General features: G+C 39.1%; 1 protein-coding gene across 16 annotated transcripts in view; it reads left to right on the forward strand.

The window, feature by feature from the left end:
- Window positions 1-25159, forward strand: part of HDAC9 (histone deacetylase 9) — an 885788-nt gene that overhangs the window by 670160 nt on the left and 190469 nt on the right. For 15 of the 16 annotated variants that reach the window (XM_072650844.1, XM_072650846.1, XM_072650845.1 and 12 more), the window contains 4 exons: window positions 10593-10648; window positions 10896-10983; window positions 22306-22425; window positions 22741-22838. In XM_072650844.1, coding sequence (XP_072506945.1) covers window positions 10593-10648; window positions 10896-10983; window positions 22306-22425; window positions 22741-22838 — 362 coding nt within the window. The remainder of the gene's footprint in view (window positions 1-10592; window positions 10649-10895; window positions 10984-22305; window positions 22426-22740; window positions 22839-25159) is intronic. The other variant, XM_072650854.1, reaches the window with a different exon arrangement.

Raw genomic sequence — 25159 nt, forward strand, 5'->3', positions numbered from 1 at the left:
GGACAGGACAGGAAGGAAATGGATTTTCCATCATTTTCTTTGGCTTCTAAATGAGGGGTCATTGAAGATCTAAGATTGGGTCATCAAGGGCTGAGATAGATAGTCTGACTTGAAAATGTCATTCTCTCCTCATTCGTCACTGCCAGTTCACACACTGAGTTCAGACTTGGAATCATCTGGGTTGTTACTTAACTCCTCTTCAGGCTGAAAAAAATGGAAGGAAATAAATGAAATTCACACATTATTATGTACCTGCCATGTAGCCCTGTGTAGTCCAGGCAGCATAATGAAGGGAAAAATGCACTAGGTGTTTGCATCAGGGGACAAAGTTTTAAATTCTGACTCTGATATTTACTCAGTAATGGAGTGAGAAAGCGAGCACTGGAACTGGAGTTAAGAAGATCTGAATTTAAATCTGGGTCTCAGACACTGACCAGCTGCATGACCCTGGGCAAGTTATTTAACTTATTTGCTTTAGTTTTCTCATCTGTGAAATGGGGATAATAAGAGCATCTGCCTCTGAGAGTTTTTGTGAGTCTCCAATGAGATAAAATTGTAAAACACTTAGCACAGAGTCTGGAACATAGTGAATGCTGTAGAAATACTCCTCCTCTTCCTCTTTCTCCTTCTCCTCCTCCCCCTCCTCCTCCTTCTTCTCCTCCTCCTGCTTTTCCTCCTCCTCCTCCTTCTTCTCATCCTCCTCTTCTTCCTCCTTCTTATTATTGGTAACTTGTGACTTTGGGTAAATCACTTTCTCTCTCTGACCCTCAGTTTCCCAAGCTACAAAATGAGGCAGTTGTACTTGATGATTTTCAAAGTCCCTTTTGGTTCTCTAGGATCCTTTTTAAATGTGTGCAATGCACTTGGATAGACCTTGATGATAAAATGTTGAGATTCAATTGTGCTTTCTTTCCCATTTGTTTGGAATCTGCCTTCATCGGTGCAGGTAATAATCCATGGATATCTTAGTAGATAAGTTATCATGCGTAATTTGATTCACGAGTTAACTGATCTGTTCTTGTATGTTATTCTCCCCTCTGCCCCTGTGTGCTCTGAACTTTCTCTCCTGTCCCGTCTGCAGCCACACTAGCAGATTGGGATCTCAGAGATGGAAATGCTTTACTTTTTTTTTCAGGGTTCTAGGGATTGGAGTAACTGGGGTGGGGGAATACTTTCCTACTACTTTCCATTAACAAAGCAGTTTATTTAATTTACTCTTAGCCAAACCATGACAATTACCCAGCATTTCTCACCTCCAACAAACAAAACTAAAAACCACCTGAGATATACTCTTCCACTAATGCACACAGTATCATTGGGGGAGATTGGATACAAACCTAAAGTATTATGGTAGTGGGTTAGATGGGTAAAGGTGCCCATGGAACTGTGGAACTTGATATCGTTTCTCACAGAATGTCCTCACAAAATTGATCTATCCACATAGTGACTGAGTGGAATGGTTGGCTCCATTGTAAACTGAACTATTCCCAGGCTAAGCTGAGAAGTTGAGGTACCCCCGTAGTACAGTTCTGCTGGGATGAATTGCTTTTCTGTTGGGTCAGGCTGCTTCAATGCTAGATGACTGGGTTATGCTTTCTATAGGACTCGGCTGTTTGGCCATTGGCGGGGCACTTACTTCAGGCATAGTACTGCACTCCCTTGCAAGGGTTGGTGACCCTTTTTAATCTGGAAATTACAGAAATGCCTATGCTTCTGATCCTTGATCTGTGGGATTTCTCCCTCTCAGACAATAGGTGGCAATGCAAAGAAATGTAGCCTCTCTTTCACTAATCCACTTTCCCAGGCAGCGAATGACAGTGAGTTATAGACTTCTGTTGTCACTTTGAAGTCATGTCTTAGACCAGTAATCCTGGTGCAAGACTGTGTCCCTTTGAAGTAGAAAACTAGGAAAGAATTTTTACAACTAGTATCTGTGAAAAAGGCTTCATTTCTAAAATATATAGAGAACTGAGTCAAATTTACAAGAATGCAAGTCATTCCCCAATTGATAAATGGTCAAAGGATATGAACAGGTAGTTTTCAGAGGAAGAAATTAAAGCTATCTATAGTCATATGAAAAAATGCTCTAAATCACTATTGATTAGAGAAAGGAGAATCAAAACAACTTTGAGGTACCACGTCACACTTATCCAATTGACTAACATGGCAAAACAGGAAGATGATAAGTGTTGGAAAAGATGTGGGAGGGTTGGAACACTAATTCATTGTTGGTGGAGCTGTGAGTTGATCCAAGCAATCTGGAGAGCAGTTTGGAACTATGCCCAACAATGTGCATACCCTTCGACCCAGTAATATCACTTCTAGGGCTGTATCCCAAAGAGATCATAAAAATGGTAAAAGGTCCCACAGGTACAATGAAAGTTATAGCAGCTCCTTTTGTAGTGGTCAAGAACTGCCCCTCAGTTGGCGAATGGCTGAACAAGTATGTGGTATATGGTAATGGAATACTGTTGTGCTATAAGAAATGATGAACAGGCAAACTTGAGTAAAACCTGGAAAGACTTACATGAACTGATGCCAAACGTAATGAGCAGAACCAGGAGAATATTATATATATTATATATATGTTATATACAGTAACAGCCACAGTGTGTGAGACTTAGCCTTTCACAGCAATGCAAGAACCTAAAACATTCCCAAAGGACTCTTGAGGCAAAATGCCATCCACTCCAAGAGAAAGAACTATGGAACAGGAAAGCAGAATGAAGCAAACTCTTTTCTCTTGTTTTGTGTTTTGTTTTGGTTTGGTTTTTCTCATGGTTTCTCCCATTTGTTTGAATTGTTCTGTGCGATATGACTAATGTGCCCTTTCAGGGAGGGAGGTGATTTAAAACTTTAAAAATTTAATTTAAAACTTAGAGAAATGATTGATGAAAACTGAAAGCAAATAATTAAATTTTTAAAAAGTAACAGATAAAGCATTCAAAATAGAAAAAAAATAAAGAGTATAAAAACAGAAAAAAAGACTGTGTCCCTTCAGTGAAAAATATGAAAGTGACTTAGGATGATTTAGCAGTTTATTGACAAATCCTTATCCCTATTGGCTTATAACCAGGCAATACATATTTGTGCAATAATCTTAAAATAATTCTGGAGTTCTGGTTTTCCCGCTTACTGACTCCCGTTGACTTTATGAAAAAGAACTCTGGAATAACAGCACTGAGCACTGAGGAAGTACTTTCCCTAGAAAAGCAAATTGTTTTTAATGGCAACTTTCATTTTGTGTGTGTGTGTGTGTGTGTGTGTGTGTGTGTGTGTTTCATATGCAAATCTTCCTTTTTACTTTTCATTTGCTCCCTTAAGTCAACAAAATGGCCAAAGTCTGAAAGACTTTACACTGATGTCAGAGACAAGATTGAAACCTATCTTTTCCCAAATCCAAGTCCATCACTCTTTCCAATACACGTCTGCACCTTTACAACTTCATATGTGCAAATAAGTAAATACAAGGGTATTTGATAAGGAAGTAAGCTCAGCCACTGGTGGCATCATAGAGGTAAGCCTGGGAGGATGCTAAACAAATCAGAAGTATATTGGATGGCATAGACATGGTTAATATAAATCTTCATCTGTGATGATCTTTGAATAATCGTAACTATGCCATTTATACTTATGAAAATATGTGTAACAGTGATTTGGTTCTACTTGTTTCTGTTCCTTCATTATTGGCGAGATGCATCCTGGGCATTTGATGACTGTGCTCCTGTAAAGTGGATGGAGTCAGTGGCAGTTTCAGTTTTCCATGGAGTATACACAGTTTTGATCATTGGAATCTCAGAATTTAGTAAGAAGGTCCCATGAGAAAAAAACCTGTGATAAATAGAGGTTCTCTTGCTCACAGTACCTTCTGGTTGAGGTGAGGTAAATTACCCAACCTCACATAGTTACCTATGCAAGCACAGGTATTGTTGCTTGGTGAGTGGAGTAGATTCCAGTGACAAAAGCTGTGCATGCTGCTTGGATTGCAGGGTATAACTAGGCTTGCTCCATGAGTTGGCTCTTCCTTCCTTTTAAGGCAAAGAAAAATGGAAGGGGAAATGAGGATGACCTGAGAGAGTCACTGAAACAATCCCATACAATTTGCCTTCTGATTACTCCTTGCTCAAAAAGGAAGAAGTCGATATTGTATTTGCAGACAGGTTAAATAGGTTTAACTGTTTGACTGCTCAGGTCAGTTACAATTAGAAGAAAGAACAATAGATAAATCTAAGAGATTATTTAAGTAAAAGAAAAAAGTGATAGAAATTACTGATAGATTGGATAAAGACAAAAGGAGAGGCAAAGGGAACTGGAAAGTATTGAGTCAGGATGATGATTTTGAAAGAAATGGACAAGTGGGGGAGATGGGAAATGTCTAGAAGAAAATCAAGCAAACAAACAAATAAAAAAAAATTGGCATTGGATGAGACATGGGAGTTAATTTGGCCATCTCACAGTTAAGGAAACTGAAATGTGCATTGACGTCACAACCCTCCTAGAAATGACTTTTTACTTTTCTCATCTTCAGTTTCACTTTTTGTTTCTTGCTTTGCAGTTGATATTTTGCCTTGTAAATTATACCACCAGATATTATGGCTGTGAGGAGTTTGGTCACTTGCTCTATTTTCCCTGGGAGTATGAGTTCTTCCTACATTCACTTTTTGGTCTGAGAAGCGTAACCAAATTAACACTATCATAGCCTACCATTTCTGTTACTCCCCATGTCATAGCTCCCTTCCTTGGTCATTACATAGATATATTTACCTATGCATCTATCTACCTGTCTGTCTGTCTGTCTGCCTGCCTGCCTGCCTGCCTGTCTGTCTGTCATCTCCCTTATTAGAACATAAGCCCCTTGAGGTCAGGGACTATCTCACAGAGTTAAATAATAAAAAAAATCATTTCATTTTTCCAACACAGGCCCTTTGATTCCAGGTGAAAATTTTGGTTTCAGACATGTTGAGTTTGATATGGAAAATGAAAACTTCCAAGTAGATACTGACTATATTCACATGGAAGTGAGAATGAAACACAAGAGAGGGCTGGAGATAAAGATTTACCAATACATTTTATAGGCCTCCACTGAAATTCCTAGTCTGAGGTGTCATTATGATATGGAGATGTTAATAAGTTCTTAAAGGTGAATTCATTAGAATCTAAGGACTGACAGATAATCCAGAGTTGGAAAGGTTTCACATTGATTCTCAGCAATGGACTAGGTTTGCTTTTTGAGACCCAACATAGGCAAGTGTCATCACCAGTAAGGTGTCCAATAGACTATTAAAGAACAACACGCTACGACTCTGATTTCTATGTTTTTTGCCTACTGTACTGACTCAGAGACAGATGCAGAAAAGCATATACCAAGAAAACACCATGAAGATAATTGCAGCATAGGTACCAATCTCTATTGCAAATGTGTAGAGGAAGGGAGATTTTATGAAAAACTCACTAAGTCCTTGTCAATTAAATGAGCATATGCTTCATTAATTAAATATGATGGTGGGAATAATGGAGAACAATGAAAAATACGTAGGAAAGTACAACTACAAGAATAAGGAGGAAGCTCATGGTTGTAAAGTACACCAAAACCTGATGCTTCAACATCAGAAATTCATATGATGTCAATTATGGAAATGAAATTAATTATGAAGTCTTCTCATCTGCTTTGTCACCACACCCTTAGCACCATGAGACCTTTCCATCTGATTTCCAGCTAAAACTTTCCGTTTGTGCTGTCTCCATCATTAGAATAAGAGCTCCTTGAGAACAGGGACTTACTTTTCTATTAGTTTTGCCTGTGCCTTGCTCATAGTAAATTTTTAGTGAATTCTTTATTCATTCATTTATATTTTCATATCATGAATAATGTAAAAAATGGCTTCCATCAAGAAACATAGTAAAAAAAGAAATTGATTATATATTAACTGCTATGGAATGAAGAGGTAGCAATGTGAGTTGGAATGTTGGGATCTACTGTACATCTCTAATCTTATCATTTGTTTATTGGGGCCAAGATTAAAACAAATAAATTAATGAAAATCAAAAGATGAAAATATTTGAGGTAATTATACCTGAATCACTTCAGGTATTGTTACCAAACATGGGAAACGGGAAATGCAACAAACATTGACACAAGATGTCATCATTTTCTACAGGCGTTCAATTAATGTAATGAAATGATCATAATTGAAAGACCAGAAGAGCTTTGAAACTATTTCAGCTATCAGATATCATCTTCTTTGATCTCTTTGATGAGTGGAAAGACAATGAAGATAAATATAATATAAATTTCAAATATGAAGCAATTTTCAAAACATTAAGTGATATGGAGGGTCATAAGCATCATGCCAGTCCCTGATATACAGTGTAATAAAATGGACATGTCAGTTCACTAAATTAAAAGAAAAGAGAAGGTGGATTAGACCAAGAATATAGAAATACTTTCCTGGAGACGACACAGTTGTGAACCTCTTGAGAGACCAATTCTCCAAATAAATGAAAAGGAAAGATATTGAATGATTAAAAGAAAAAAAATGCATTTTCCAAAATGTTACCAAGATGATCTCCCTAATTACTGACCTAGATTCCTGCATTCTCATCTCTAATACTAGTATTTTTCTGGTGATTCTGAACTGCCACAAATCATAGAATAAGAGTTTTCAAAGACATTTTTATCACCTACAGACACGAGAGGCTTTCATAAGGGGAATTGATAGGCTGCAACACATCACCAACCAAGGACTTCATGGAAAGAGTGCCATATAAAATAGCAATCTAGAGATATGGGAACAGAAGGGGAGATGAACGAGAGTGGGAGTGCTAATCAAGTTTCATTGGCCACCATGGTATCCCAATAGACATAAAAAGAAGGTCTCTGATTCATTGCCTGGAAGCCAGCTGAAGGATATGGACAAGAGTCCAAGATTAGAAGTTCTGGATGGGTTATGGTAAGCTCAAAGACCCACTGAAGGGATTTCATAGACATGATATGCTGAAAACAGTATTTCAACACTAGAGATTTAGAGCTGGCAGGGAATAGGAAAGTCATCTGATACTCTCCCCTCATTTTACAAAAGAGGAGACTAATGTCCAGAGAGTGAGTTAACCAAGATCACATCACAAAGGTGGTAAGTGGCAAAGACAAAATTTGATCCAATTCCTCTGATTCCAGATCTAAGGCTCTTAGCACTGCACCATTCTATAAGGACAAAATGATTGAGTTCATAGGAAATGGCAAGATTTTAGAAGTCCTCCAGGGGGACCTGAAGGAATTAGCTAAATTTAGAGAAAGAGGAAATTCTAGGAAAGTATAAAGCAATGGAATATTTAGTGACAAAAGAACTACTATAGGCATAGGATGCAACTAGAGGAGAGAGGTTTTGACAAGTAAAGTGTGACAAATTGTGTAAGAATGTTCATTTCTTTTAGACTATGCTTTTCATATTCTTTGACCCTGTGATCTCATTTATACCAGTGGAATAGTTATATACATAGCCACATGTTGTTACTATGGTCTTTTGTATATTATTAGAAGGTTTAATTGAGAAGGAGGTATATTAAGAAATAACTAGGGTGTTAAAAACCCCCAAGAAACAAAACTAAGACATGTACATCCCAAGGAAGTTAAAGATGGAAACAAAGACTCAATATAAACCAAAATGTTCAGGGAAACATTTCCTTGTGGAAATTATATAGAGGGTGTTCTAAGAGAAATGAGATGATTAGCATGAACTGATGCATAATGAAACAAGCAGAACCAGAGCAACAATCCATAATAGCGATAATGATACAATGTTTCTACAGCGCTTACTGTATTTCAAGCGCTGTGCTAAACACATTGAAATCATTTATCTCATTTGATCCACACAACAACCCTGCGAGACATGCTATTAGCATCCTCATTTTGCAGATGAGAAAATTGAAGTAAACAGGTTAAGCGATTTGCTCAGGGTCACACAGCTGTTAAGTATTTGAGGTCAAATTTGAACTCAGGTCTTTGTGCACTCTAGCACCACCTAGCTGCAACAATATCAATGAAGGCAATGCTGAAATAAACGACCCTCTGTAGAAACAGTTACCATTTTCCAGAAAATAGATGATGAAACATATTCTCTCAGCAAAGGGCAGAAGGTTGCATAGTTCATCAGGAAAAGCCATTTTATTCACTGTTTTTACGTAACTGTTTCTGTTTCATACAGTGGAGTGAGAGGATGGCTAAGGAGGAGCATATCTACAAGTGACCATAATATAAAAAAAAGTTTTTCCTCTTAATAATTCAATTAATTTAAATATTTTTTTTCTTTTCAAGTAATGAGAGCACCAGAGTGGCAGAATTGGGTTAGTGAGTAAAAGCAACTGATTTTGGGCAAGGGGGTCAGTGTGGAGAGTAGTTTCAGCAGCATATTGGAAGGGGAATTAAAATTACATGAACCTTTTTAGGGAACAGATATGAAGGAGGTAAAGACATATGTGAAGGGACCCCCTTGTTTGACAAATTGAGCACCAAAGTAAGTGGACCGTGAGTTCTTCTGCTGCCCAGCCTCCAAGGGTCTTTATAATTTGGACCCACCCTACCTACCAGAAACTTCCCAATCCTGCAAAGTTTAATATTTCACGCATATGCTATTTGACTTCCTGCCTGTTTGCTTTGTGGATGTTAATTCACCTTCTCCCTCTCTCTCATTGTTCAAACCTCCTTTCCTAACTACCTTGGGTGTCACACACCCAATGAAGCCTTCCTGAGAACTTCACATTGATCTTTGTTCTTGTGGCTGCTTCGCTGTTCCCAAGTCATTTCACAAAGTGATCGCTTAATTATGCCAGTAATCTTTGCTTCATGGGTGTTATTTTCATCCGAGAAACTTTGATGCCAGGGATCATGTGGTCACATAGCTCTCAAACGATCAGTGATAGCTAGTGCCATACTGAACCTAGCATAGGGGGTACTTAGAGATCGAGAGATCATCAGAACTGATAAATTGCTCGAGTTCTATCAAGCCTCAGGAAAGGTTGTTATGTATATTAGCATCCAAATGAAGGGAGAATTATACTATATGCTAATCAATGTGATATAATTGATGAAATGAATCTATTTTAAATACTTTGGCAAAGGACTAATTTTCTATATATAATCTCCACATTTGATACGAAAAGCTTGGAAATAAACTCTGGTTAGGATGGCTTATTAGCTTGACTTAAATTATTGTATAGTTAGCAGAAAAGGCAGCTGGACCTAGCAGCTGGACGAGGGGAGCTAAATGTGCAACATAAAATACATTAGAATACAAGGGAAACCAATGATATTGATGTACAGATATCAAAATAATAAAAATCAGAATGAAACAAATGTTACAGACCTTGAATTAAGACCCCCTTATTACAGGTTTTAAGCCTTGGAATTGGGAAGACCTGGGTTCAAGCACTATCTCTATACATCTGTGCTGTGGAGCAAAGGCAAAGTATTTAACCTCCTAATGACCCAAGGATTCTCCAAGACTACAAGCTGCAGATGAGTTGTCAAGTTATTTTCTCAGAAGAAGTTTCCCCTGGGAGTACTGTACGCTCATGAAATCACAGGTCAGGGACAGCTCACCTATCTACCCACCCCCCCATAAAAAAGAAAGGAGAGATACACTTTTTTATTATTAACTTGGTTCTCAAGTCATAGTTAAGTGAAAGGTAGTGTGAACCTCCTGAGAAATGATTATTTCAAGTCAATGGGCCCTTCATTTCTCCACATCATGGTTTTACAAGGATTTATAGATCCTGGGTTGCTGAGGAGTTACTTCATTTTTCTATGATGCATTACAACCAACCTCGAGGTTCAGGAATTCCTTGATCATGGCTAGATCTGATTGTTGTTCTGCACAGGAATTCTTTATAAAATTCCAGAACATGAGTTAGAAATTGACTTAGAGAATCCAATAAACTTGCAAGCTTTGGCTGACTTCCAAGCTAAATTTATAGACTGGAAAAAATATGGCCTTCCCATTGTCCTCTTTTTTTTTTTTTACTTTTTATCCCCTTCAGGATAGTCTTGTGCTAGTGTGTATGTGTGTATGTGCACATGCACACACACACAGATTTATCATTTACTGACACCAGAGTTGGAAATTAAATTTTCATTGCTCAGAGATTGGATGAAGGTGTCTGAGCTTCAACATTTTTCAATGTGGCTCAATGCTTCTGGGACTCCATCTTCCATCAATAATGCATTTCTTCTCTTCCTTCACCCCAAAAAGAACTCAGGACCCAGATGGACTGAGAAATGAAGTCTTATTCCTAAGTGAGTCTTGTTGGTCTAATGGCTGGGATGCCTATTGACCAGCAGAGTTCAACCTCCTAAAATCCTCCAGTTCCTGCCAGGCTCCAATTGAGTCTTCTCTTTGAGACATGATACATGCAGCTTTAATCAGATATTTTATTTCTGCTAATTCTCTGAAAGGCTAATGGGGACAGAAAACAAACTCAGAAACCTCTAATAGGTTCCAATCCTGTTTGCCGGCTGCTCTATATTACATGAAGAGACAAGAATTGTTTTTTTTTTCCTTTCCCTATCTGATAATTGAAAACCTATCTTGTTCTTACAGAATGGGTTTGCTGTTGTAAGGCCCCCAGGCCATCATGCTGAAGAGTCGACAGCCATGTAAGTACCAGGGAAGACTGGCCATCCTGGAGCACTGGGGTTACTGGCAGTCACCTGCACCATGCACGTCTCTGAAACCCTCTAATTGTTAGCAGATGCCTGCAGAGGCTTGCGAGGTCCTCCTAGGAGCAGATTTATGGCTTCGGAGATCATGTAGCATTTTGAGAAATGCCCTGAATGTTATTTATAATGGTTTTTTTCCTGGCTGATTTGTTTTCTAATTTCTCTGTTCTTCTCTATTCTGCAGGGGCTTCTGCTTTTTTAATTCGGTGGCAATTACCGCCAAATACTTGCGAGAGCAGCTCCATGTAGCCAAGATATTGATTGTAGATCTGGTAGGTATCTTGGGCAAGCTCTGGTAAGAGAGAGTGCATTGGTTTCCCCATGTCCAGCTGCCTTGCCTTCTAAATAATCCAAGGGTGCATGGACTTCCAAACCAACATGGAAACTCATTAAATCCAGCCTGGACATTCTGAAACCATAAACATGAAGCTTTCACTTTCACAGCATTAACAGAGGTTTAATGAGAAGAAGCCACAGCTCGGGGCAGCCTTTTTATGGTCCTTAAATGAATTGATACTTCCAGTGTTAAAATAACCCAACAGAACCTGAGTTTACTTTCCCCCATAGAATAGAGGCCCTAACGAGTCCGATGGGCTGGAAAGAATGCTGTTGCTGTGGTTACCAAATTGGCCACTTCCCCTGCCTCCGATCCCTTGGCTTGTTGTGCAACACTGGGATAATTCAAACAAACCCACTTGTCATTCTCCAGGCTTGGATGCCAGGTTGGGATGTCTCCCTGCAGGAAAGGAGGACGATTAGAAGTCAGAGCACTGGCCTGGGCCTCCACTCTGCCCGACTGCATTCTTGCACAATGCAGTTATAATTTGCTTAACAAATGGTTTGTTTAAATGTGGGTGACATTTGGCATGTTGTCCATAGTGTGTGCATGAATAAGGGATTGGAGCTTTGCCTCCCCCAAAAAGGACCAGCTTGGTGCACGGGCCCAAGGAGAGTGGGAGGGTGATTTATGAGGCCCATGCTGGCTGGGCCGACAGTTCAGGAGAGAGGTGTAATAGGTTGTCTGACAAAGAATAGACAGGAAATGAACCCTGGCATCAAACCCTGACCCGGGGCATCTGCACTTAATTAATTTTTGCAGGTGATAAAAGATTTAAAGACAAAATATGTTAAAGGGTTTTTTTTGAAGTGCATGGCTTAATAGTCTAAATCTTGTTCATATCTGCACTCATAATTAAATCTTATTGGGAAGTCATGGCCTCACCATCTAGCACTTTGGTTCAGTTAAGCAAACATAGCAAAAATTGAAAGAGAGAATGAATGGAGATGGGAAGGGGGAGAGAAGAAAAGAGAGATAGAGAGAAAAAAGTTGAAGGGAAAGAAGAAAAAATAAGAGAGAAGCAAAGAAAAGAGAAAAAGAAACAGAAAAAAGAAAGGATGGAATAGAAAAAGAAAGAAGAAAAAGAATGGAAAAGAAAAGAAAAATGAAATAAAAGAGAAAGAAAAAAGAGAAAATAAAGAAAGAGAGAAAATAAGAATGAGAAGAAAAAAGAGGAAAGAAAAAGAAAGTGTGAAAAAGTCAAGAAAGAAAAAATAATTCAAGAGAGAAAGAAAAGAAAAAGAAAGGGAAGAGTAAAAGAAAAAAGAGTGAAAACATGAAAAATGAAAGACTAAAATGAAGGGAAAGATAGAATGAAAAGGGAGAAATAAAGAAAAGTAGAGAAAAAAGGAAATGGAAAGTGAGAGAATTTTTAAAGGAAAATAAAAGGGAGAAACAAAAAAGGGGAAGAATAAAGAAAACAGAAAATCAAAAGAGACAGAAAGAAAAGGAACAATAAGGGATAAGGAAGGAAAATGAGAGAAAAAGGAAAGAAAACATGAGGAAGGTAAGAAAGAAGGAAGCAAGTTAAAGAAATATATGAGGCAAAAAGAATGAAAGAGGACGAAAGGAAGGTAAAGGAGAGGAGATTAAAGAAGGAAGGAAAGAAAAAACAAGGAAAAGAGAGAAAAGAAAGAAAAAAGGAAAAGGAAAGAAGAGACTAGAAGGAAAAAGACAGGGAAGTAAGGTTCAATAATAGTATGTAAAGAAATACATATATATGTCATGTGTCATGTTGAGAGCCATAGATTTATCATGCAATGTGTATATATGTACAATATATAATTAACATTTCAAATGAATGTAAATTATAGAAAATACTTTTCAGGTTTTTTCTAGGATATATTTTAAAATATACGTATATATGTATTTATATGCATAAGCCCAATACACTTCACATGTTTTACAAAATGTCAATGAAAACTATATTCTGATCCCTTTTTCACTGATATTTTAGTGACATTCTTCTACTCAGCTGCAGCCCAGAGCTTGCCTTTAATGGAAACAAAGTTGGCAAATGCCATGTGATGCCGTAAAACAAAATCCCTGAGATGAGGAAGTTTGTATTTGTTTTCCCATGCACATTAAAAAAAAAAAATCAAGTTTCATCCCCTCTCCCTCTTCGCCTCAATAAAAACACAGTAAACTTGTTGAAGTTTTTAAAGATACAATATAATGGCTATGTTGCCATGGTGGCTGTTTTTATTAAAAGATTAAGTTCCAACAATGTGCTAGAATGTAGGATTAGACTGAATTTCTTTCCCTCTCCCAGTCTCACCGTAGCAGAAGCACATATTTCTTTATTTACATGCATGCATGCATGCATGTGCATATATAATATATTACATATAAGCATATATGCAAATATGTATATTTATGCATGCACACATATATGTACATGCCATAAATGACAAGGGAATATAGGTAGAAGACTAGAGATTTCAAATCCCAAGTTCTTCTTTGTTAAACTTGAACATCCTGGGGTTCTTGACTGAAGTGGAGAGTGGATTTTATAGAATTCTTCTAGATCTTTTCACGTTTAAGACGGACGTAATCAATCATTGCTCAGAGGCGCCTTTGATAGAGGAATGCCTGATATCCAGATGCTGAAAGCTTGAAATATAGGCTGAACTTGACAGCTGCTCATTTAAACTTGAGTTAGTTTATGACTATGTTTTTCATACTTAAGAGGGATATTTGTGTTCCTCCCCCTCCCCCTTCATTTTCATTGTTGGTTAATGCAAGGAGAGAAATGGGCCTGCTTGGGGAGTTGGGATGGAGAGAGATCTGATGCAGTTTATAAAATGGATGTGCCAGGGAGCTCTGATGGGAATTCTGAGAGAACCTATATTTTTGCTCATTCCCATTTGAGAACATGATTTTCCCAGCAGGCCTAGATTGGAGGTATCTATGGCAAACTGTCTAAATATCTCCAGTTCTGTTCAAAGGGACTGCCTTGGAGACTGTTGGCCCACATCTACTCTTGTGTTATCTCAAACACTGCAGCTGCACAGGGTTATTTTGAGGGAACAATCTGTTTCTTCCAGCTGCTAGGGAGGAATTTTGATGGTGCCACGTGGCCATGAGACATCCCTTCTCCCTGGCTGACACATCTATTCTACAAGTTTGCGAGGGAGAAAAAAGTGCCACTTATGTAGCCCAGGAGAAACCCTACCTTTTCACCCCTCTAAAGGACTTTAGCTGGGGATGTGGCTTTTCCTTGCATGGTATTAACTTGCCCATTTGCACGATTCTTTCAGAGGGGGCTGCTTCCATTTTGCTTTTTTGCTGGAGAGCTTGAATTCTGATTCTGCCCCCTTCTCAGGATCACAGAGAAATTCAGAAGGTGGCGGTGGTTCAGGCAGAATTAGTTCTCATCATTTATAGAGTTTATTCATCTCTTTTCCTAGAAGATTACATTGATCTTTAGCATCCTTGGTAATGGTGAAGGTGCCTTTCTGCTCTAGAGCCTATAAGACGATTAGATGGAGGTGAATGGTGATAGGTTATTTCCACAGCTCATTTTCCTAATTTTTTAAAATTATTACTTATTCACTTTGTGAGACTGAGTCTTGCTTGTGCCATGACTTCCTTTCCTCCCTGATCCTCCCAAACTATGGACAACCTCTACCTTTCAGGATCTTGCATTCTATCGAGGGGAGGCAAAATATGCCTAATTAAGCATATGCAGAGTTTTATGAAATAAATGCAAAAGAGATTTTTTTGGGAGGAGGTTGGAGCAATCAGGAAAGTCTTCCAAAGAGAACAGGTTGCTTGATCTTTGTGTCTTGAAAGAAATGAGGAGTGAGTGCATTTTAGCAATGGGTTCAGCCAGTTCAAAGGCACGAAGATGTAAGATGGGTTATCATGTGTTAGGAACAACAATACCATTTTGGTTTGGCTTTAGAATGTAGATTGTGGTAAGAGAAGGAGGGAGTATGGGAACATAATTGGCTAGCAATGGTCTCTCTGAGACTTTGTCCTCAGATTCAACATAACCAGCTTCTCTAAGCTCTTCATTACTCTCTCTAACTGATCTTGGGAATGTCTGTGTCCTGTCATTTCCGCATTCGGGAAAGCTAAATTCCTCATGGTGGTCTTGGTATTTTGCATATAATGATAGAAAACTAGATCTAATCTCTCCCACACCTTGATTTAGGCATCAGAGGCACAGAACATAACTCCCCAAGAGGTCATGAGTTTTTGGCCACCATCTTTGACTTCATAATTGGAGAATAGTTTTTAGTAGGTGGACACAAATATTATAAAACAGTGTGATTTGGCTAGTGGTTGCACAGGGGTATGGAGGGCAAGACAGTGGGTAGTAAAAAAGAGGAAATCTGCCAGAACATCCATTGCTGAACACTATTTGTAGCATTCTGTCACTAGATGGCATGGGCCACCAAGGATCCCCAAAACCAAGATTGGCTGTGTAGGCTCATTCATTTTGATGCGTCTTTTTTTTTTTTTTCCTGATGTAGTGTGGAGATATTTTTTCATTGTTTTCAAACACCCATTCCATTCTATGCTTAAGACCTAGAAAAGAAAAGACACAGATAGTTTTATTTTCCTTCCAATCCTTTATAATTTTCCACTTGAATGTAGTCTGCCATTTAACAAGCTTTAATAGACTGATTCCTCAAATTCAATAAATTTAACTTATTTTTTTTCTTCCTTAATCAAGAAAAAAATCCCTTACCTCTCTGAACACTCCTCATCTAAATCCTCAGGTGATCAACATGCACTTAGTTAGTCATTTGTAGAAACAAGATTGCTGTATAGAAGGTGAAAATTCCTTCTTCAGAAGGTCCAAGGCTTCATATTCACTATGTTCATATCTCCCCTTTTCTTCTTAAGACATCACAGTTTAACTTCTTCCTTATAGTTTTCCCAATGTTACTTTAACCAGAGCACACGAAGGTCATCAGGGCTGTTATTTATCTTTCTCTTCATATTTCACATTTCCTGAAGTTAGAAGTAGAAGGGGGCATAGAGATTCTCCCATCCAACCCTCTCATTTTACAGTAGGAAAACTGAGTTACATGGAGCTTCAATGACTGTCCAGACTCACAGTGGGAGTAGGTGGTAGAGTCAGAATTTGAACACAGATTTCCTGACTTCAAGTGAATCATACATTCCTGTGTATGTATACATGTATTATGTACATACACACATACATATATGTATATATTGTTCCTATGTATTCACACATATACACATTAATGGCACACATCATCATAGCCTAACATATGCCTAGTCCAAGAATGGGGAGCAGACCTCTGTTTCTTCATGGCAGTAATTTCACAGTACTTGTTAGTCATGTCCCACTCTCCAATACTCTGACATTCCTATGGGCATCTAAAGGGTGTTACCTTCCTCCTCATTCTGGTGACATCCATCAAGTCTGGATTGTACCTTGGCTCTGAGGATATTTACTCAACAGCACCTAAATTTCTTCTGATAGAATACTTGCAAAAATAATAAGACTAAACAGTTCTAGAGATAAGCCCCAACTAAGAATATTAAATCCTAAAACTAGACAGGTCTTTGGGCCGGGGCCAGCTGCCCTTCCCGGTCCAGTTCTTGACACTAACAAGTTTCTTTAACTCATTGGCCATAGTCAAATTCCATACAACCAGAGAATCAATGAGTACCATAAGTGAGAAATATAGTATGTGGTTCAGGAGCCCCAAGGTGATTCTTTGGTAGTAACCCATACTGTAATTTCCATATTTGTTATCTTATTTCTCCTTCTCTCTCATGGGGACATTGGGGAAAGTGGGTCATCATATTATACTTTGAAAGAGTAACAAATACTGATTCAAGAGCATTCCCTAGAACAGTACATGGAATTACAACTCATTTGAATTCCTGACCATCCTGGACTGATAGCCAACCAGCCAGACTTGAACATCTATTACTGATTTACCAAAACCAATTCAAAAAGGACTCATGAACAACTGATGTGGATGAGTGACCTCCCTGTCTCCATTTCCAAATCCTGCCCAGCTATAATGCTGGGAAGACCACATGGCTCACCAGCCATTGGATATCCCAAAGCTAAGAAGATGTTATTGTCAACTAAAAGATTATACATGGTGATACAGAATGAAATAATAGAAGGCTCAGTATTTGCCTGAAATAACTTCTCACCAGACATACACTGACTGATGATCAGAGTAGGGAGACTAGCAGGGACTTGTGAGAAAGATAAACATAGGATGTCTTAGTCAACTGTGATTTTTATAAAGGTAACATTTCCTGCTGATTCTTGTGGATTTCTATACCCAGTGAGGGAGAGCAAAGCTGGAGAAATAAGAAGGATTACAGACCAAGTTATACAGAAAACTGGCTGAAGTGGTACTTAAGTCATCCTCAGAACTTTAATGAATCATTGACAATAAATTGGAGAGGGCCACATGGCTACTAAATGGAAAATGGTGTGATTTTCAGAAAGAGGAAGACAGTAGCACCTGTAAATTGTAGATTAAAATTCTTGATTTTAATTCCAGTCAGACTTCTAGAATATTTTGCTGAATGAATGGCTTGCCAAAAGCCAGAAAAAGAAGTTATGATCACTGATCCATCAGGAAACCATCATGGTTTCATCAAGAAGAAGCCACACCAGTCATTCCCAGTCTTGGACAGGGTTGTTCCTCTGGTAGATCGGGAGAATTGTGAGGCTGTAGTTTGCCTAAGTTTCCACCAATCCTTTCATGAAGTCTGTCATGCTGTCTTTGTGTATGCGATGGAGAGTGGTGGACTACACAATGTGGCGGTTAGTTTGATTTGAAATAGGTTATATGGCTAAGATCAAAAAGATCAAAGAGTGGAATTGCAGATGAGAGGGGATTCTTCAGTTGGGCATTTCTTAGGGATTACCTATTGTCTTATGTTTTTATCGTCCAGTATTGTATTGTCTAATGTTTTTCCCATCATCTTGAATAAAAATATAGATGGTGTGATTATCAAATATTCAGATGGCACACATTTGAGATGGAAAGTGAGCTAGAAATGGTGGAGTGGACAGAGCCCTTGATTTGGAGTCAGAAAAGCCTGAATCTTAAGATCTTGCCTTAGATACTTGCCAGCTATGTGATTTACTGTAACTTCTATTTTCCTCAGTTTCCTCAGCTGTAAAATAATGATCATAATGGCGCCTACCTCTTAAGTTTTTTTGTTTGTTTGTTTTAGGATCAAATGACATTGGACTTATAAAACCCTTAGCAGAATGCTTCATAACAGCTACTATATAAATGCTCGTGATATTGTTGTGGTTGCTGCTGCTGCTGGTGGTACGGATCCAAAAATATCTAGATGGCATAGAATTTGGGGCTGAATCTGAGGAACTAGAAAGTAATAGAGATGAAAAGAAAGTCTTGCACTTGGATTAAAATAATTGATTCCATAAGAACAATGACATGGAAGCACAACTAGACTTTATTTTGCATCAGTTAAAAAAATCATCCCATTCTTCTCTGGATTCATCATTTACTTCTTGGGGCACAAGAATAGTCCATACTTTCCATCACTACAACTTGTGAAGTCATTCCCCAATTGATGGTTTGTTTCTAGGTCTTTGCTGCTCTAAAGATGAAAAGTGGAATATGTAAAAGCCACAACGACAAAACAATTTCTCTCATCTTTTCTGGTTCCGTAATTCTGTGCTCTGTGATAATCATTTTATATACAAGGTCACACTGCATATTATTTTGATGGGCTCTTACCCTTTGCAATTTCTTCCCATTCCCTACATTCTCTGGGAATATCTGAACAGAATCAGACTATTATTTACTAGATTCACTTGAATCTTTCTGTATCAGTCCAGAGGTGAAAGCGTTTATTGTAAACATGTGTGTAGGAATGCATATGAAAGGCAATTGTTTGCCAACTACTCTGTTGGGTAATGAGGATGCAAAGACAATTATAAAAGTGGTTCCTGCCCTCAAGGCACTCACCTACTATGAAAAAAAAAAACCTGTTAGTTAAAGCTGCACTAACAAAATGTATTGGTCTAGTAAAAGGGATTAACCTAAACTACATTAATATCTAGAGAAATTCATGATTTTTATTTTATCACATCAAAGGACTCAAGTGAGCAAATACCTCCTTAGGGAAAAAAGAACATACGTTTCAGTATGGAAAGGATATTAAAGATCACATAAGTATGGATTTAGAGCTGGTAAGGACCTTAAAAGCCATCTAGTATGACTCCTTTATATTTACAAGTAAGCAAACTGAGGCCACATGAAGGTGAACTGACATCACTAATAACAGGTTTTCAACCCAAGTATTCTGAAACCAAAGCCAGCACCTTTCCTGCTGTACCACAGCACCCCTCCCCTAGTCTAACTTAGTAATTTTATCTTTGGGGAAACTGAGTTCCATAGAGGTGCAGTGACTTACTTGGCATCTACTTACTGGTAGTTTGTTTTTTTTTTAACAAAATGGAGACTCAAATCTAGGAGCTCTCGTTCTATTGTCTAAAAAGAAAAAAAAGATAATTTCTTTTGTGCCCACTATTTAAAGACTAAGTTAACATTAATTAATAAAATCTGGATGGATTTGAAGCTGAAACAAAATTTTTCTTACAACTCTGAGTCATAGTACTACTGTGTTAGGAGAATACAGACAGTCTCACTTATGTGGCTTGTCCTTTCCCAGGATTCCCAGAAAAAACAAAGCATAAAAAAATAGACAAACAAAAAACCCCAAATACATTATTTTCACCTATGCCTGAATCTAGCAATGATAGTTTTGGGGTCTCCTCTCTCTTTCCTTCTTAGTTCATGTGCTGGAGTGCACACACATTTCAGTGGAATCTTGTGTTCTGTCTCAGAGGTTCTTTAAGGAATGAGTGTGCTCTGGGCTCAGGCATCATACACATAGCCTTTTTAAACACTCTCTTCATATTGAATGAAATCCCCAAACGTGGTTTTGAAGACCTGCTACAAAGCCCACAGAATGGTGCTTTAGTGTTCCATGCCATGGGCAATGTTGGATAATGGGCTCAGATCTGATTTTTCTCTGGGGTGAATGCAGGAAGACCGTGGGGTGGACTGCATAAAAATAGCAGGGGCCTTTCTAGTCATTAGGGGCCTGGTTTTGAGATTGGCTCTGCCACTAACTCTCCTCATAGGAACAGAGGATAGAAGAGTGGAAGCCATGGGGGAGTGGAGGGGCTCTGAGAGGATACTTCTAGTCCATTGCTCCCTTTTTCTAGAATAACAAACTGAAGTCTAGAGAAGTTAAAGAGGTGACCAAAGTGATACAGGCAGCGAATGTCTGAGCTCAGTTTCCACTCATGTGGACCTCCTGCTCTTTCTAGCGTATAACTCTGAACCATTGTGTGACTTTGGATGAGTTAGCTTCTTCCCCTGAAATATGGCAACTCTAGGATCTGCGTAGCTCATGCCTTATGGGTGAGGTGGCTGGAAGAAGGAACTAAGATAATGCAACCAAAAGAGCTTAAAAAGTACAAAACAGCTACTTGCATTCACACTAAGGTAGAGAAGGTGGTAGACTTGGCAGTGTAGAGATTAGAGTCCAAGTCTTCCTCTGGGCCTGTCAGCTGGGCCTCTCTGAGCAGCAATATCCTCATCTATAAGATAGGTACAGATACAACCCTGTCCCTCTTGCTAAGGGCTGGTGGGAATGCCAATAAGATTTGCTCATAAGTCATATTGCAAATGTTAAAGTGTCAAATGGATATGTTTTATGCCCATGCTTTGATGAATAGATCAGAAGCTGCTTGAGGGCAGGGTATGCCATGTTTCTTAGCACAGTGCCTAGGAGGCCCTTGATACGTTTTACTGAATGATTTTATTTATCCATATTCACTTATCCATGTTCTCATAGCTATACTTTCTTGACCAATGCAAACTACAACCAGGACATGGCATATATTTATTTCATTCTGCCATTTTCTTTGACTTTTCGCCAGTTCTTTGTTATGCCAGAGTAAGAAACCCCACCAGGTGACAACACACTCATTGCCCAGATAGGCACAGCCTAATTAACTTAAGCCTGTCTTCCCCCACTGCCCCCAAAGCTGAAAAGGGAAGGCTAAGTCTGTTTGTTATTTTTTTCCCAGCACTTTCAGTCTTCTAATACAGTTTACCAAAAGGCTGTTGATTTTTCTTCACCTCTTTCTACACAACTGGAACCCTCCCTTTTCACTCATAAATCCCCATACGCATGGAACTTTGTGCTCTAAAATGAAACAATAAGAAGAAAAAAAGGGGGAGTTTTGAAAACTTTGAATTATCTACAGATACCCAAATACCTTTTTTTTTTCTTTTGTCATTTGGTTAATGGAAAAGGATTAAAAAACAACTTTTTCTTCTTTTTTCCTCCCTCTTTTTTTCCTGGTGGGAGTTGGAGGTTAAGAGATAGGTCAAGACTCTCAGCCAGTCATATAATGTTGGATTTATGCAGATTGCATGGGTTTTTTCCCTGATGTGTGTGAATCCCCCATGCTTTCTGCCTGCTTCAGGCTAACTGATTTAATAGCTAATGAGCTCATACTTCTGGGTCTTCAACCCTTGCCGTCACGATTTTACGAACATGAAGTATGAAGTCCTTTCTGCATCTGGCATCTCTTTTGAAGTGAATCTAACTGCTGAGGGACTGCTCACTGAACTGAACACTTCAAGAAGGCCAATTTACTCAGCTGGTTGCAGAGCCTTTGACCTCGGTGGTGGAACTTGGCAAATAAGTGAATACGCTCAAGCTTAGCGTTCTGTCAAGAATAGTGGAAAATGCTCTCCAAAGCCTAGCTCCTTCTGCAGAATGTGAGCTTGCAGTTAAACATTCGTCTTTCTTTGGAGGCCAATGAGGCTGGTTAATTAAGCCAGAGGGGTTATGAACTGTTGGCAGTTAATAAGTCATAAACTCCCCCCATAAAACAGGATGCGAGATTCCATCACTGGGGCAAGGACTACAAAGGGCCGGTGTATAAATATCTAATTGTACAAAAGGACTGGGATTTCTCAATGACTGCTCATCTGGAGTCTCTAGGGCATGCTAGCTGTGGTTTCCTGATTTTTAGAAGCCAGTTTAAAAATGAGTGCATTAAAGAGTAATTTGCCCCAAAGTCCAGGAAGTCGAGGGGGTGGCAGTGGAAACAGAAAGAAAAAGAGGGATGTATCCAGGGAAGGAAGAAAGAGAAGGGAGCGTGGGGAGGGGGCTGGGGGGCAGGCATCAGAAACTGTCTCCACACCAAGCAGGACAAGACTGCATCTGTTTGCACCCCTAGGACGTTCACCATGGGAACGGTACCCAGCAGGCGTTTTACACTGACCCCAGCATCCTGTACATTTCCCTCCATCGATACGATGAAGGCAACTTCTTCCCTGGCAGTGGAGCCCCAAACGAGGTCAGGTTTATTTTCTTCAGAATCCCATTTTTATTTGTATCTTACCCATAATTGCATGGCGTGATTACCCCTAATTTTCTAGTCCTTTGCCGGTGCTTTCAATTACATGAGATTACTGAGCTCTCCCAGGAGAACAGGGCCCAACCAGGAACAAGTGTCTGACCCAGAGCACAACTTGTCAAGCAGGGCCCCGCCGATTTGATGGGCTGTTTGATGTTTGTTTCAAAAGCTCGCCTGGGTTTGTTTGCTTCTTTTGGGGCTTTCTTCCTTGTGCTCTCTCCCTGTGACCCAGTGTGTCATTCTTCCTTTTCCCAGGTTGGAAGTGGCCTTGGAGAGGGATATAATGTGAATGTTGCTTGGACAGGCGGACTGGACCCCCCCATGGGAGATGTGGAGTACCTTGCAGCATTCAGGTGGGTTTTCCATTCATCCAGAGAGGAGAAAATCGGAGGTAGAATGTAAACTGAGGCAGGAATTAATCTGGGCAGAAAATGAAACAATCAAACAAGCTCAATATAGACACAAGTTCTTGCTGAGGTAATGCTGGCTTAAAATAATTATTCTTTTAACATTTTAATAAGATGCAAGGGTTTATGTAACTACATAATGTTGGGAATATAGAACAAGGGACATATAAGAGAAATGCATGCAGGTAACCATTTGGTTTTAGTGTGTACTCTAATCCAAGAGCATGGCAGGGGGTGAACCAGCCAAGAGCCTACATGATCTCTCTACGGATAGAATTACTCATTTTTCTCTGTCTTCCTTTCCTTCATCTCTTCCTTCCATGAGTTAGTCAAGACATTCTCTCTGATTTATCTTTTCCCACTTCCAATATTCATACTTTGAGCAAGAAGAATGCTTTAGACGTAGGTGTGACAGAAGGTTGGAGCTATGATATGTGTATGGAACTTCTGATATGGAAATTCCCTCCAATGCAAAGTGGCAACCCACTTGCAACTTCTCATCTTAAACAATGATATGCGGTACTGAGGGGCTTAGCAGCCTGTCCATGATCAGAAGGAGACACCAAGGCTTAATGCCTTTCTGTCTTAGATTACTTCCAACAAGTGGAAATAATGCAAATAAATAATATTTGCCTTAGTTTCCTCATCTGTAAAATGAGCTGGAGAAGGAAATGGTAAACCACGCCAGTGTTTTTGCCAATTACACATCAAACGGAGTCACAAAAAATCAGACATTACTGAAACAATTGTACAACACCACCTGTGCATAAATGGCACTTTGCAAAGCACTTGGCATATGTAACTTGTTGGTGGCACTGATGAGAAAAATCAGCTGAGCCGTCAATCACCTTTGAGTCTAGGGCACTGTTGGTGCCTGTCTGAGAAGCTGACTCCTTTTCTGGGATGTGGCTTTCCCTTCCAATCTGTGACACTGCCTTTGAGAACAAATAACAAGAGATACCCATCTTACTTCATTCACACATCTCTATGAATGAACTGGCTTGACTCTACTAGGCACATGTTCCTGAGGATTATTCTGGGCAATCAAAGAAAAAAAATACAACAAATAATATCACATCTCTAGTAAACATGTGCATTGAATACTTCAGAACCATTTGTAAAGGTCAGCATAACAAACCTGGCCAGTCTTGGAGTTAGGAAGACCTGGGTTCAAGTCCTGATTCATACTACCCATGTGACCCTGGCAAGCTTCTGAATTTTCTCTAAGAATTAAAGTTAATAATGTTGGTGGCCATTGGTAAAACTCTGTGCTGATGAAATGCTAGGTACGAAAGCCCTTTATAAAAATAAACAGTTCTTGTAATTTAATGAAAAAACAAGGAATTAATGTTTTCCTTCTGGCTGGTCAAGAGCTTCTATGTTAGACTAATAATCTGTTGCTGTCCTTCATTCTCAAAGAGGACCAAAGTGACATTACCACTGTGTGTCCGGCTGTGGCTGATTAGACCAATATGAGCTTGGAATGTTCTACCACAGGTCAGGCACAAATAGTCTGGGAACATTTGGGATGGATTTTCTAAATCTGCACATCTTGCATTTCTTTGCAGCTACTTCAATTCCGCTTTGCTCCCAGAGCATGGTGCCTTCTCTGATGTTAGCACTCCATACTGGTTGGTCTTGGGCCAGGGTCTCCCACATCACACAATCAAATTCTAAGTTCTTAAGAGAGACCTTGAGAGTGTCCTTGTGTCTCTTCTGACCACCATGTGAACGCTTGTTTTGTATGAGTTCTCTATAACATAGTCATTTAGGCAAGTATGCCTTTGGCAGCATGGACAGCCCATCTGAGTCATGCTCTCTGCAGTAGAGACATCAGATGCGCCAATGTGGGGGAAGGGAAACCCCAACAAGGATACAGAAAACAACCCTTTCTATAGATGTCGTCCTTTTGGTATGGTCAAGAAGGCACCTCTTTATATTTCTTTTTCATTTGCTAATGCTTGACTCTAAAGACGTGACAATGTAGAAAGAATAATTAATAATCATAATCTCTAATTCTAGATGATACAGCAGCACTTTGGTTCTTTTGGGGGATATCTCTCAAAGTGACTACTTTAGCATCCAGCTAACAAACATGGCCCTTGATAGATTTGATATTTCATATCCGTGATTGTCATATCATTAAAATTGTACTTAGAACAGTAAAATAAGAGACTTCTGCTTTCTGGTTTCTCCCACAATTCTCTACTCCATTTCTGACTTCTTTCTGTCTTGGAGAACTGGGTGTTCTTTATTCTTGAGTTATA

The sequence above is a fragment of the Notamacropus eugenii genome, chromosome 3 (assembly GCF_028372415.1).
Source record: "Notamacropus eugenii isolate mMacEug1 chromosome 3, mMacEug1.pri_v2, whole genome shotgun sequence".
In the NCBI taxonomy this organism is placed as follows: Eukaryota; Metazoa; Chordata; class Mammalia; order Diprotodontia; family Macropodidae; genus Notamacropus; species Notamacropus eugenii.